Source organism: Lepeophtheirus salmonis, chromosome 5, assembly GCF_016086655.4.
Source record: "Lepeophtheirus salmonis chromosome 5, UVic_Lsal_1.4, whole genome shotgun sequence".
Classification (NCBI taxonomy): Eukaryota; Metazoa; Arthropoda; class Copepoda; order Siphonostomatoida; family Caligidae; genus Lepeophtheirus; species Lepeophtheirus salmonis.
In genome coordinates this window covers 69,225,511-69,239,917 of record NC_052135.2, presented here as the reverse complement: position 1 = coordinate 69,239,917, position 14,407 = coordinate 69,225,511, and the positions used below count along the sequence as shown (strand labels likewise).

General features: G+C 32.5%; 2 protein-coding genes across 4 annotated transcripts in view; both read left to right on the top strand.

Moving 5' to 3' along the window:
* The window catches only part of LOC121118049 (uncharacterized), a 44,956-nt gene that overhangs the window by 7,217 nt on the left and 23,332 nt on the right, over window positions 1-14,407 (top strand). The gene's annotated exons all lie outside the window — the stretch shown is intronic.
* LOC121117614 (uncharacterized) lies at window positions 5,503-7,881 on the top strand. Its single transcript, XM_040712057.1, has 2 exons — window positions 5,503-5,600; window positions 7,074-7,881. Exons 1-2 carry the CDS (start codon window positions 5,503-5,505, stop codon window positions 7,879-7,881), a joined length of 906 nt encoding a protein of 301 aa, XP_040567991.1.

Here is a 14,407-nt window from a genome sequence, read left to right as displayed (position 1 = left end):
GTCATGAGAGTACATAAACACATACCTTTCTCTGTATGATTTCCTTATGCCTCAGATGAAGATTGATCTTTGAAGACAGATAAGAAATTACAGCTTTTCCCAGCTACATTATCCGTTTTAAGAACAGGCCACAAATATTGATGACACTTCCGTCTCTAAAATGTAAGGTCAGGTGGATACTCGCCTTTATAAGCAAAATTAGCTGGATCTGTGAGTCGAAGCCTGATAATTCATATTTTTTCTTATATCTAAGTTATCACCTAACCTTAGGTTGAATGAGCAAGGAGTACTATAGTTTTTAGTAATCTCTGTCAGCAGACGTGTTGTCTCTCACACGGTGCTACCTCGCTAACCCAAAAATATCCTATGTATCTTGTCGTCAGCTTTTGATTCCCTCGTCTGAACTTTATACGTCATAATTCATTCTTTTTGATTAATTAATGATGTAATAAGTTACACAGACTATATCTATACTCCGTTTCCATAAGGACAGGAATATCATTCCTTGTTGATCCCTCTCCGTATATATATATATATGTGTTGCAATTGAAGTAAGAAATCCGTTAATATACAAAACAACTAGTTAATGTGCATAATAACTGAACAAGACCGTTAATGCGGAAAATCATTGAAATCATAAATTTCACATTATCTTCCGAGACCCATTCCAGAGACACAAATGGATGCTCGGCCCATTAAATATGCAGCATGTTCACTTATCTTGATTTGGAGTCTGTATCCTTATTCAATTCATGTATTACAATCAGGGACGCCATCCACTATAACCTCGGTTGATATCCCGGTTCATGAGTTGTCTTGCGTGCCAACGCAAGACAACTGGTTTGAAATCCACTGCCAATTCATGTATTATCATCCGAGAAACGTTTGATATCCCTCCCACGGGTTGTCTTGCGTGCCACATCATTTAATATCATCATAAACGCCATACACTATAAACACAGTTGATATCCCAACCCACGTGTTGTTGTGCGTTCAACACGATTGACAAACGGGTTGGAACCCATTGCCAATTCATGGATTATCATTTGAGAAACGGTTGATATCCCTCCCATGGGTTGTCTTGCGTGCCAACGTGACTAACAAACGGTCTATAGTGGATGGCGTCGCTGATTATATTAATTTAAGTGACAGTGGGTTTCAACCAGTTTGTTCGTCGCGTTGTCACGCAAGTACAACCGTGGGCCGGGATATAAACCGGGATTAAAGTAGATGGGGTGCCTAATTGTATTTTATGACACCTGTCTTAGCCTGACCAGATTAAAAAGAGGCACTCATGAAAAATTTCCGCCTAGAGGGTCCAACGTTATGGGTACCCATAAAGGTCAACCACCCACACAAACTCTATTATATATATTTATAAAGGTATATTTGGAATTCATTTTAAAAATTGTGGCTAAATAATGACAATCGGAGTACCTAAGAGATTTGGACTTATTTGGTTAAATACCGTAGGATTTCTATAGTTTTTTCTGTTTCTTTTTTAGAATTGTTGCGTAATACAATAAATGTAACGACGTGCTCAAAGTTACCATATTTTTAATGACATTCTTTCTCGTTTTTTTTTACGCTCAACATAATTTAGAAATTATTTTCATTCCGTTAGATTAGAGGTCCTATAATTTTTTTTGTCGTTACCCCAAAAGAACTTGTAGTAAAATTAATTTACCACAAACTAGTGCAGGAGCCTCCACACAATTATATATTTATATTTTTTTTGGAGGGGGCTTGCTTTATTTATTTTTTGAAAAAAATATCAAAAATCCACAGCTGTTCACAAAAATTGCATTTTTTTTGAAAAAATTTCAAAAACCCTAACTATTCACAAAAAAACTAAATTTTTTACCATAATTTTTTCATCCTGACCAAAAAAAACCTCATTATTTTTGTAGATGGGTCACAGCTCCTCAAGCCCACTTCTTACGGACCCCCTATAGAGGCATGTTGGTTATTTTATTTAACCCTAGGTAGTAGTACTCCCATATATGCTAAATATGCATTAATAATATAACTGCCCAAGAAATCCTTGGTGTACTAAATGCTTTTAGGAATGTAAATATCGTTTTTGGTTGATCTATTTATTACATGTTATCAGAGTAATAATTAATAAAAATACCATATAGGATCAGTGAAAACGCTCTTTATATGCGTCTTCAGCCTAGCCTCCCTTTGCACAAGACGAGACAAAGATAAGGCGAAACATTTTGTCTAGTCACTTTTTGTCTTGCCTTTGTTTCGTCAGGTGCGAAACAAAAAAATTATAATTGTCGTCTCGTCTTTGTCTAGTCTTTGCCATAAAAAGTACATTTATTGACGAATACATATCGTCTAGTCTTGTCTGACAAATTCAACAGTGCTTAGTATGAAACAGCGTTGGAAAGAGGTCTTAATCCACCTATTGTTGTTTTTTTAATGATTATTTTGTAATAAAAGTAATCTTAGATTCATGATCAGAAGGCTAAAATCTATGTTTTCATCAAGGTTAATAGAAATACAAGGTTAGACCATCACGTAATCGTGATTTCTATAATTTTCAATCTGATGTATTGTACCGACCTCTGGACAAGATAGGCAGATTTGACAAAACAAGCAACCACTCATCTACTATGACGTCAATATTAAAAGCGTGGTGGAAGTCAAACATCAGTCGTACACGCGTTATGGTATAACTTTGTATTTCTATTAACCTTGGTTTTCATTATAAAGGGATTTTAAATCCGTCTTTTTCCACGCCCCGTTCCTGTTAATGCTCCTTGAAAAAAGTTTCAAATTTTAGAATGTTCTCTAAAAGGCACCATTCACTAACATTATAGTTCTAAAGTACTTCATTTTATTATTTGAATGATAAGTTAAATCAAAGTGAGGCCCCTTGTAATACTAAAAAATTTCCATAAAATTTTATATGCGTAAATAGTAAAATAAAATTAAAAAATCGGAAATATTACAGCTGGTAGGGGAAAAATAAACACATCAGCCTAAAGTATACAATTTCAGATACAAACGATCAAATTTTTAAGTATCTAGCCCCAAATTTTTTTATGTACCATCCATGGCCGAGGGTATTTTTCTGTCACACGTCAATAAAATTAGGGACTACATGTAATTTTTTAAATGTTTCTTTACAAGAAATAGTATAAATTAGGTATTAAGTTAAAGCTGGTTAAATTCCCAATAAAATGATATGTAAATCAAGCCTGTAGTCCTTTCCTATCAGTAGATATGGCTACTTAAAGCCAGGAATTTATCTATAAGTGTGAATTTTCAATTCTGTTTGTCACTCGAGACATATTATTTAAACGGCCATTGCACAAAAGTTATGGAAGAAACAACGGAATAAACAGTTTTATTTTAAAGTCTTGGCCATTATCTATCATTTTAACATAAAATAGGACTACAAAATTGGGAATTTTTTTGTCATTTTTGGAGAAAATTCCTAATATAAATATATTAGAATAATATTTCGGTGGAAAAAATTCGATCGTTTATGAGTAGAATTAATTTTAATTATTTTGAATATTAAGTATTTATAAACTTATTTTAATCCTCTTCCATCTAAATTATTTTAGTCAAAATTATAATAAACGATTATTATAGTAATATAAAATCATTATATTTAAATATATGAATAAATATTAAAGACAAAATTGACAAAAATCTACCTTTTTCAAAGGCATTTTTTTAAATTAAAATTTAAGGTCTATTCTATAACTTCATATGGGATATCAAGCACATATAGAAAAAATAAAAAGATATTAGCTTCTAAGTTTGGTACTTCATTTGAATCAATCTTTAATATGTTCAAATAGCTTATTTGTTGGCATTATTCATGATTTTCCTGTAAACCATTATAAAGTCCCATTGATGGCATATAAAGTCATGCTACTTTTTAAGAAATTTAGACCACACAATATTTTTATTCTGAGCAAATCTGAAATTCTAGTATCATCTAAGATATGTCAACATTCAATTATAATAAATTAATATGGCTTGTTAGCTATCTACGTCGTAAGCAGAGCAGTGTCGACAATTTCTCTCATTGACACTTAATGTGCAACTGATCAGCTATGCTAGAAGCATAGTGCAGTCTTAACAACAAGCCTGATACAACATGTAAATATTGGAATGCCATCTACCTATTAAAATGCTAAATATACTCATTAAAATATTCAATACGCCAGAAATCGAATTTGAAGTTGATGATGCGAAACGACATCATTGACAAAGAAAGAATTAATTAGTCAGATAGGATTAATTAATAAGTTATGTGTTAACATTATAATATTGCAATTACTCCATGTAATAATCTAGGAATAGTTAATGAAGTAAATACCGGGTGTGTAGTTGAAATTTGTACACTTATAAAAGAGATAAATATGAAGAAGAAAAAACATGAGATGAGTTGATAATTGCACCCACCAGCTGACAAACTGTGTGTATTTGACCCCCCTCCTAAAAAAATGAAAACAATTCATCGAAAAATGGCCTCACATTTATTCACGTCTACTCCAAATGTTACTTTGTAAGCCATTAATGATTAATCGTCATGAAATAATTTATTCCATGAGTCATTATGATTGAATATTGTTTATATATCGTTTACTACAAATACATCGACAAAAAGTGTTTACACATTTAAATTCAAATAAATTAAAAATATGCGACCAAAAGGAAAATTATATATTTATGATTTCTTTAAAGCAATTTTTTCTTTCTCTGTAGGAGACCAAAACAATTTAAGGCAATTATGCATTTATGTTGCATTTTTGTAGTATGTATTAAACATATTTGTACTTAGTGTTAGAACGTGGTCCAGTCCCATGTATTGGTCCTTAAATAAGGTAAAATCTACCCCTCGTGACGTCAATGAGGATGTTTTCCCTTTTTTAATTATTCCATTATTTAATAAAATAAATGATGTAAAAATGTTCGTACTATAATAAAAAAAACATTTTTTGCAAGATATTTGCAATACTCTTAATACATATTTAATATACCGGGTGCGGCGAAAAAATATTTACACTTCGTTTTTGATAATGTGGTAAAATTGTTCCGGTCAAATACTAAAAATAAACAAAAAATGAATTATCAAAAAAACTAATATTTTACATACAAATCATGTTTTTCCCTGTGAAAGTTGAGCCAGTGGTCAGCTTAAATGCAGAGACGTCATAAGCTCATAGTTATAATTTTTGTCGAATTGGTCCCACTTTGTCATTCTGTAGATATTTGTATGATTCATTATAACCAGAGATGCAAAATATTTACAAATTTAGTCTCACGATAATAATCTATTATTTAGTGTCCGACAAATAATTTTACAAAGCAGGTAAACTTTGGCCTAAATTCAATCAAATCTGATCACATTCAAAATATTTACCCTTCCTTTTATCTTTGTGCAGACAAAATATATGTTCCCAACATATGTAAGATCTGATGCTTATGTAATTCTATCTCCTATTAATATATAAAACTGTCTAGTGGTAAATGTCTGTAGACTATCAAACCTATGAAAGATTAACTTACTCTGAATTAGAACATCAGAGAATTAATCAATATTGTTGTAAGGGTCTTGTTGTTATTAGGTTGATCTTTTTTGGAAAAGAAAATCTTATTTTTGTAAAGTTAATAAATATTTAGAAAAATAATGTGATTTGAATTATTTTTAACACGGCGATATTCTTGTTGTTGTTGTTTTTTTTTATTAAAAAAATTAAAATTTATTTTAAAACAACCAAAAACTTTCAGACACAAAATTTTCTGACTGAAATTCCATTTTTTTAATAGCTTACATACATGTGGTGATTCTCACTTTGATATGATTTTTTTAAATAAAACAATTGTAATAAAAAAGATAAATGACTTTTATTTATTGAAAAAACACCAAATCCAAGTTAGCACATATTAAGATTGGAACCAAAAAAATAAGAAGACTATAACCATCATAAAATGACAAGACAATAATGATTGAATCATTAATAGGAAAGGTCAGTTGGATGCTCACATCAGAATTTGTCAACAATTGGTTCAAATAATTTAGATTTAATCTCAAGTCTCTACGTTCAATTATTTGTACTCGATTTAGTTTTTTCGTAAGAAGATTGGCAACCACGCTAAAGTCCTTTTCCACAAGGAATCGTGACGGAAAAGCTATCAATAACTTAGCTAAAACTATTCATATACCTTTCTGAACTGCACTTAAAGTTCTTTGTTACAGCTTATTTTCATGAGTTATTATTATAACATGACGTAAATGTCATCGTATGGGTTGATCATTCCATGTAATGATATGTCCATAGTGAAAAGATCATCAAACCTTGTTTTATAATCGACATGAAAGACATTTAAATGTTGAGCGTAGACCAACACGTCATCATCTTGGACGTTGTTCAATGACAGTTGAGAAACTGGGAAATTTCACGTCTCAAATTAATCTTACGATGAAAGGCTGTAGTAAAGGACTTTGTTTTCACTAAATTTTGAGTGTCTCCTTCTAATTGTAAGTTAACTTCATTAAATTTTGTATATAAATCAGTTGAATAAGCAAAGTCTTATTCCATTTGATTAAATTTCCGTTCAAAATGGGATCTCTAGTAGTCAAAAACTATGAAAGGGGGAAAAAAATGAAACTATAAACATAAACTTTTTGACATCCATTGTACTTTGATATGGAACAGTAACTTGTTAAAGTGCTTGTCATTTTTTGACGCAACTGCGAAAATAACCTATAATTCAATACATAGCTACGATTCTTGTTAATAGGATTTATGAATAATTGAGGAGATTTATTCAGTAAGAGTTTTGGCTATTAATTTATCGTTGTCAATAAGTGAAGAAAGAGTCAATTGATTTTTAATGAACCTTATGTAAGCCACTTGTTCCGTTTTCTTCCTATAACGACGTTAAACATAGCACTTTAAAATACCTTCCTCGTGTAAAAAGTAGAAGTATTAATAATTATTACTATTCCAAAAAATGAATATATCCCGTGCAGAAGTACGAAGAGGTCTTCTACTTTTGATATTTTCATTTATAGTGTGTTTTTACTTTTTATTAAGTAAGCATAAATGGAGAATCGAAAACATCATTTCCGACAAGGGAAGGAGGGAAGCGACGAATCAAAATGATAGGAATTGGTTCTCTGACTGTACTCATGTCTACTTGGACGTTGGTACAAACATTGGTGTTCAGATACGCAAAGTCTTTGAGCCACATCTCTATCCTGAAGCCAAAATGCATCCCTACTTTAATAAACACTTTGGAGGACCTGAGTACCGAAAAAGTAGAGTCTGTGCCATAGGCTTCGAGCCCAATCCCCGCTTTGAAAAGCGGTTGAAAGAATTAGAGTCCAAATATAATAGATGTGGATATCGAGTTAAAATTTTTACTAAGACCGCTGTCTCCGCTTTCACGCAGAAAGGAGGAATGGATTTCTGGAGTGATGGACAAGAGGAGTCGAATGAACTGGGTGGTACAATAGTCAAGGTGGGCCAAAATCCATCGCTCAATAAAGGAAGTGTGGACCTGATACGACTCTCAGATCTTGTACTAAATCAAGTCAATAAAAGAAATAAGAGCGAAGATGGAGTTGTGCTCATGAAGATGGACATTGAGGGAAGTGAGCTGGAAGTCCTTACAGATCTTTTACTGACAGGGGCTCTATCAACAATCAATCTGACTTTTGTGGAGTGGCATCTGCAATTTAAGGATAAAATCCCGCGTGGACGTGATATGAATAAAGTCAAGTCCTTGATCGAAAACACGAAAGATATTAGTCAAAAGTACAGGCTCAAAGATGCCTTACACATACTAGATATGGATGATGAGACCTACTACGACTCAGACTTTTCTCTTCCTCAGTGCTAAATCTTGGGAGTGATTTACTTATATATATTTAAAAAGTAGGAGCTCGAAATTTTATTAAAAGTTATTGCACGTTGTTTGAATATATTTTATGGATTGTGCATACATTGACTTTTACCAAATGCAGTGAAATAAGCAATATTTTTAGACAGGCAGTTTTTTTTTCACATGCATAGATACCTTATTCTACAAAATTATTATTAACACTAATCACAAATATGAATGCATTTTGTTTTTATATTGTTAACACGTCTCACCATTGATCAGCTACTTCAATCAATTTCTTCACATGTACACTTCTGTTTATATTAATTATGTCAGTTTTACCTATATTAATCTGTATTGCGTGTTTTTCCATTGTTAATTGTATTCATTTCGTTCGTTGATCATTTTATTCGCGTATTACACCTTGAAGTATTGTAATAACATTTTGTTTCTTATTACTAATTAAATTGTCTAATAATTCATTAACATAAATTATAATGTGGAATTCTAATATCTTGTTTTTAAATTTCAAATTTATTTTGTAGGTTCGAGGCAATTAAGGGGTCTTCATTACATGAGAGATCAGTCAATGTACTTATATTTTGACAAAGAGCTATTCAATGCATAGATTACTTTACAGAAAAAAAAATCATGACACTCTAACCAGTTAGAAATGTAGACTGATATGCGCATGTGATCAATTTTTCTGGAGATGATAATAAGCTCTTCAAAAGACGCTTTTTTCTCCGATAAAATTGAAAATATACGTAGTTAGGGAGGAAATAAAGGAATCATTAACACGTATGTATATACGTAATATAGATTCTGCATAAAAACTTTCCTTATATGAGGCTCAATACAAAGTACTTACTTTGTACTCAATTATATAGGACATCTCAGATTTCTGCAATCATGATTTAATCACCTTGAAACATCAAAAATTTTCTTTAAAAAAACAAAACTTGAACATTAAAATTTATATTTCGACAAATTATCGGACAAATTTAGTAAGTAATAAAAAATTGATTTTTATTTAAGTACTGAGATGAATATTTTCCAAGAATCCAGGGTGTATCACCCGAGCAAAACAATCAAAGAACATGAATAGAATGAAAGGAGAAGGAAAACGAATACAATTAATAATGAGAAAACCAAAATATAAATTGAAATAACGAAAAGTTACAGAAAGGTACATGCGAATAAATTGGTTTATCTAGCTGATGAGTGGTACGAAGTGTTAACAATAATTTTCTAGAATAAGGTATCTATTATGTATGTGTAAAGAAACAGCGTGTCTAAAAATATTGATTATTTCACTGCATTTGCTAAAAGTCAATGTAGGCACAATACAAGTGTGTTCTAAATAGTATATGAAGAACAGGATGTATAAGATAGTTAAGTACATATACTGGCAAATAATATATTCAAACAACGTGGAATAACTTTTAATAACATTTAGAGCTCCTACGTTTTAAATATATATATATAAGTAAATCACTCCCAAGATTTAGCACTGAGGAAGAGAAAAGTCTGAGTCGTAGTAGGTCTCATCATCCATATCTAGTATGTGTAAGGCATCTTTGAGCCTGTACTTTTGACTAATATCTTTCGTGTTTTCGATCAAGGACTTGACTTTATTCATATCACGTCCACGCGGGATTTTATCCTTAAATTGCAGATGCCACTCCACAAAAGTCAGATTGATTGTTGATAGAGCCCCTGTCAGTAAAAGATCTGTAAGGACTTCCAGCTCACTTCCCTCAATGTCCATCTTCATGAGCACAACTCCATCTTCGCTCTTATTTCTTTTATTGACTTGATTTAGTACAAGATCTGAGAGTCGTATCAGGTCCACACTTCCTTTATTGAGCGATGGATTTTGGCCCACCTTGACTATTGTACCACCCAGTTCATTCGACTCCTCTTGTCCATCACTCCAGAAATCCATTCCTCCTTTCTGCGTGAAAGCGGAGACAGCGGTTTTAGTAAAAATTTTAACTCGATATCCACATCTATTATATTTGGACTCTAATTCTTTCAACCGCTTTTCAAAGCGGGGATTGGGCTCGAAGCCTATGGCACAGACTCTACTTTTTCGGTACTCAGGTCCTCCAAAGTGTTTATTAAAGTAGGGATGCATTTTGGCTTCAGGATAGAGATGTGGCTCAAAGACTTTGCGTATCTGAACACCAATGTTTGTACCAACGTCCAAGTAGACATGAGTACAGTCAGAGAACCAATTCCTATCATTTTGATTCGTCGCTTCCCTCCTTCCCTTGTCGGAAATGATGTTTTCGATTCTCCATTTATGCTTACTTAATAAAAAGTAAAAACACACTATAAATGAAAATATCAAAAGTAGAAGACCTCTTCGTACTTCTGCACGGGATATATTCATTTTTTGGAATAGTAATAATTATTAATACTTCCACTTTCACAAGAGGAAGGTATTAAAAAAAAAGCGCTTACTATGTTTTACGTACTTCATTGACGAAGACAAAGGGAGCGTCTTGAAGCTTGGTTATATATATATATATATAATTCCAGTGTTATTACTCTTGTACTCCTTTGAAACCCTTTCGTCGTATTTTTTTTTTTTTGCTTCCAAATCCACCCTTTGAAGGGTTATAGTTAACTTTGTAACATCTACATAGATACTTAATTATTCATTTCTAACTTTGCCATAGTTTGTAACATTAATTATTTCTATCGCCATTAAACTTTGAGAATGACTAATATATTACGTCTATCGATCATAGTTTATTCTTCACTTGATTAAATATTTCAAGAAACAAAACGTTAAATATATATAAATGTAAAGGAACTTGGCATAAAGTTTTTAAGATTTATGTTTTGTATACATGGATACTACTATTGATGTGAAAGATGCCTTTTAGCCTCGGGATTCGGCTCTGTATTTCATCAAAAATTACCCTATTCGTAACTGATTGTTCAAGTTGTTTTTTTTGTCGTCGTATTGGGGTTTCCACGTCTTAAAAAAGGGGGATCCATTTTTTCTTCCCAAAATGAAATTAAAAATCTTTAATTTCACAGTATTTATAGTTCACTAACAGGAAATGTGTGCATATGTATATTTAATGCATTTATGATTGAAATATGTTAAATAATTGAGTCTTTATCCGTTCTACAACTAACAATGCTTACTATCTTTTACCTTAAATAATGTTTTGCTGACTATTCAAATTGTTTATCCATGCCCGGATCGAAAGTGCAACAAGTTACTTTTTTGAGGGTCAAAAAGTAGATTTCAGCTCACATAAATATCCTACTTTTGACCAATAACAAAGGATGTGTCCGGTTAGTACCCTTGCCCCTAGACTCGTACCTGGATCATCAATGTAAAAAGTATCCACAACTTAACTGCAAAAATGGGTGTCCCAATGATTAAGAAAAGTATTGCGATCTTTATATAGTGGTGGGGGAGTTGTCACGTTTGTATCACTATTGACGAGTAATTTAGAATATGAGTACTTGTTGTTCATAGTTTTTATGACGTCATCATTTATCTTGGAAACTAAGCAAGAAACGTATACAATTACGTCATATGTAATTATATATTGTTTGGTTCCAGGTATATTGCCCATCACCAGGGTCGACGGAACCAATTCAAAAATGAAGGGGAGGAGGAGGTACAGTTTAATACAAAAGACTTCACCTTTTTATTGCAACATTATCACTCAACTTTTCATTTTTATTATTTTTAAAAAGAGGGGACAATGGCCCCTGTTCTGGCAGCCATGCTTATCACTCATCAGTATTGTTGGATCAGCTCTGTGGCTGCATTCCTAATCAGTCCTTCTCAGTCTTATTTCTAATCCCTCCGATCTTGTTGACCGTTCAACAGTCCTAAGATCCTAGCTATCTTTTTATTATCTTCACTAGTAAGTTGGAATTGAAAAAAATAATGTAGTATAGCTTCTACGTACTTATAACACCTGTGGTTTTTAAAGGTTATTTGGTATTTTTGCTATTTAGCTACTAATTACTCGCGATTATTATCATGTTCAATCGTAATTATTGTCCTTGACGGAGAAAAAATAAATTAAAAAGTTGATCAAATATTAAGAATTTCCAATCAATGAGGAATACAAAATGATTCTTATAATTTCTTATCCTAAACACAAGAGAAATGGATAAAAACACTTTATAAATACCTTTAAATGCTTATAATTTATATAATCACAATTCGCAAACATTTCTAAAGTCTAAAATATTATCTTGGGTAGAACATACAAAAAAGTGCAAGCTGACAAGAAAAACATGACCTAAAGCGTATATCTCAAGAGGTCTTATGCAAATCTATAGTTTCTTTAGTCTTGCAGACTCTGAGCAAGAAATATCAACACCAGACTAAATTTTTTATTATATCCAGTTACTTTGAAGCATATGGATGGAGTTTATTGCAGCTGGCAAAAAATTATCGCTCATTTTAATTTATCGTGCCATTAATCGATTAATTGCATATTTCGACAAGCCTACCAATGACAACATCGAAGATAGGCCGGAAAGTTGTTCACACGTTTGAGATGTAGCTGCGGTTCATCTTTTTCCACTCTTTATTCACTGAGAACTTGAGATCGGCAATTTTTCAGTAGCGAAATATAGAGGATTTGGAATCTACTTGCCTCCAAATGTTGTAGTCTAGGTCCAATAAGATGTCTACACCTGGGGGGGGGCAGAAGTTGAAAAATAATAAAATCAGAATTGTTGATGGTCTTCAAACTTCTTTGACGACCCCCCACCAGTCAATAGACTTCATCAGGGATTTGGTGGAAGAAAGAACTATGTCTTCTTAATTACAGTCTCAATATTAATCCTTAAAAATTGGTGAAATATAATGGATTTCAAATTATTTTTTGATCTTCCAAAGTGGATATATCATCTCCCAATTTTGCAATACATAATAATAGATAATGATAACCACGCTATTATCAACGCACTCAAGGAATCATTAAAATAAGCAACAAAACATCTGCATCATTCGACAATAATGTACTTTAGGCCTGAGTTCGTAGAAATATAAAGGAAAGAGGAGGAACTGTACTGTCTAAATTTAAAGAATGAAAACAAAAACAAAAAAAAATCCCTTTACTTTTTTTATAATTAGCTGATATAGTTATTAACTAATAAATAGAGCTTAATCAAATTTTTAGAGATAGAGAGAGCGTCCCCATCCTCCCAAAATATTTTCAAGTTGTCAGAGTTAGTATGTCGTTTTTGGGTTTCTGTGTGTTTTTTTACATACGGGCAGTATTATATTTTTTATGAAATTGTCTAAGGCTTGGTTTTATGCTCACGGGGGAGGGGGATATCTCTCATAATTATATAATTTATTTGCTTCATTTTAACACCCTTATATATTGTATATCTAATAATAACGTACCCAGTGGTCCATGAAAATCTAAGCACTTTGAATTTTAAACAGGATACAATTCATTAATTAGCAATATGATTTCAACAAATTGAATACAATTAATAGATGTGTGTCTGAGCTCTCTAAATCATTAATGTAGACGCCCTTAGCGACAATAATATCTTCCCTACGGCGGCGATAGGCCTGGCACACGCTGGTGGTGTAATTCTCTGTCATATGGTGGCAGTATGCTGCTGGTGGAGGGTATCGGTGTTTCGATGACGGACACTGAAGGCCTTTCACTCGACATACACCCAAAAGGAAGTGCTTTTGTATCAGGGCTATAAGGGGGGCCAAGATTGTCCAACAAGACTTAAAAATAATCTTGGAACGGAGGAGATGACTTATTTCCTTGTTGGTGTCAAAAGGGGCCTCTCCGCACTCACCAGGGTATTTCTACCTACTTTTATAATAGCTCTCTGGATAGTTGTGTGAAACCCCGAGATATCTATTATGCACCCTCTTGGGTTTGAGGGGATTGGGCTGGTCTTTTTCTTTTTTTAAATCCTCTGGGTCCAGTTTGGGCTTTTTGACAGAGCCTTTCTTCGTCTCCAACGTGTCGAACTTTCTGACGGCGTAGACGGTGGTCTTTAAGACGCCCAACTGCTTGGAGTGTGCGTATGGAAATTTGTTGATCAAGTTCAAGTCCATTTACTCGACTTGTATGTACATAAGCTAGAGAGCTCAGGTTTGTTTCGTTTTGTAACTAATTGCTTATGAATTATTTTTAATTACTCATCTTTAATTAATTATTGAATTAGTAAGTGCTCAGATTTGAATAGACGACTCTGTAATGTATTGAAGTGGAATTATTGCCGTAGTAATATATTTACTTAGATAATAGTCCTATTCTTAATTTTACACTCATTAAATACTCTCACATCCTCGACCAATAACACTAGTCAACAAAATTTACAAAAAAATGTTGACTTTAGATTATTTTCCTCCCGAGAAACAAGAAAGTTACCTTTATAACCCAAATTTTCTGGTTTTGTGGCCTACAAAGATCTTACTTGAAGAATTTTTTCCCCACAACATCTACATGATCTAGTTTTTTTTTTTTTTGTCTTAAAAGGTCTAATTAAAAGAGAAAAAAAAGTAGTTTGTAGG

Excerpts from the sequence above, each read along its gene's own strand:
- LOC121117614 (XM_040712057.1), top strand. The coding sequence starts at position 5,503 with ATGTCTGTAGACTATCAAACCTATGAAAGATTAACTTACTCTGAATTA. Across the intron at positions 5,601-7,073 it reads AAGGGTCTTGTTGTTATTAG|TAAGCATAAATGGAGAATCG; the intron begins GTTGATCTTTTT and ends CTTTTTATTAAG.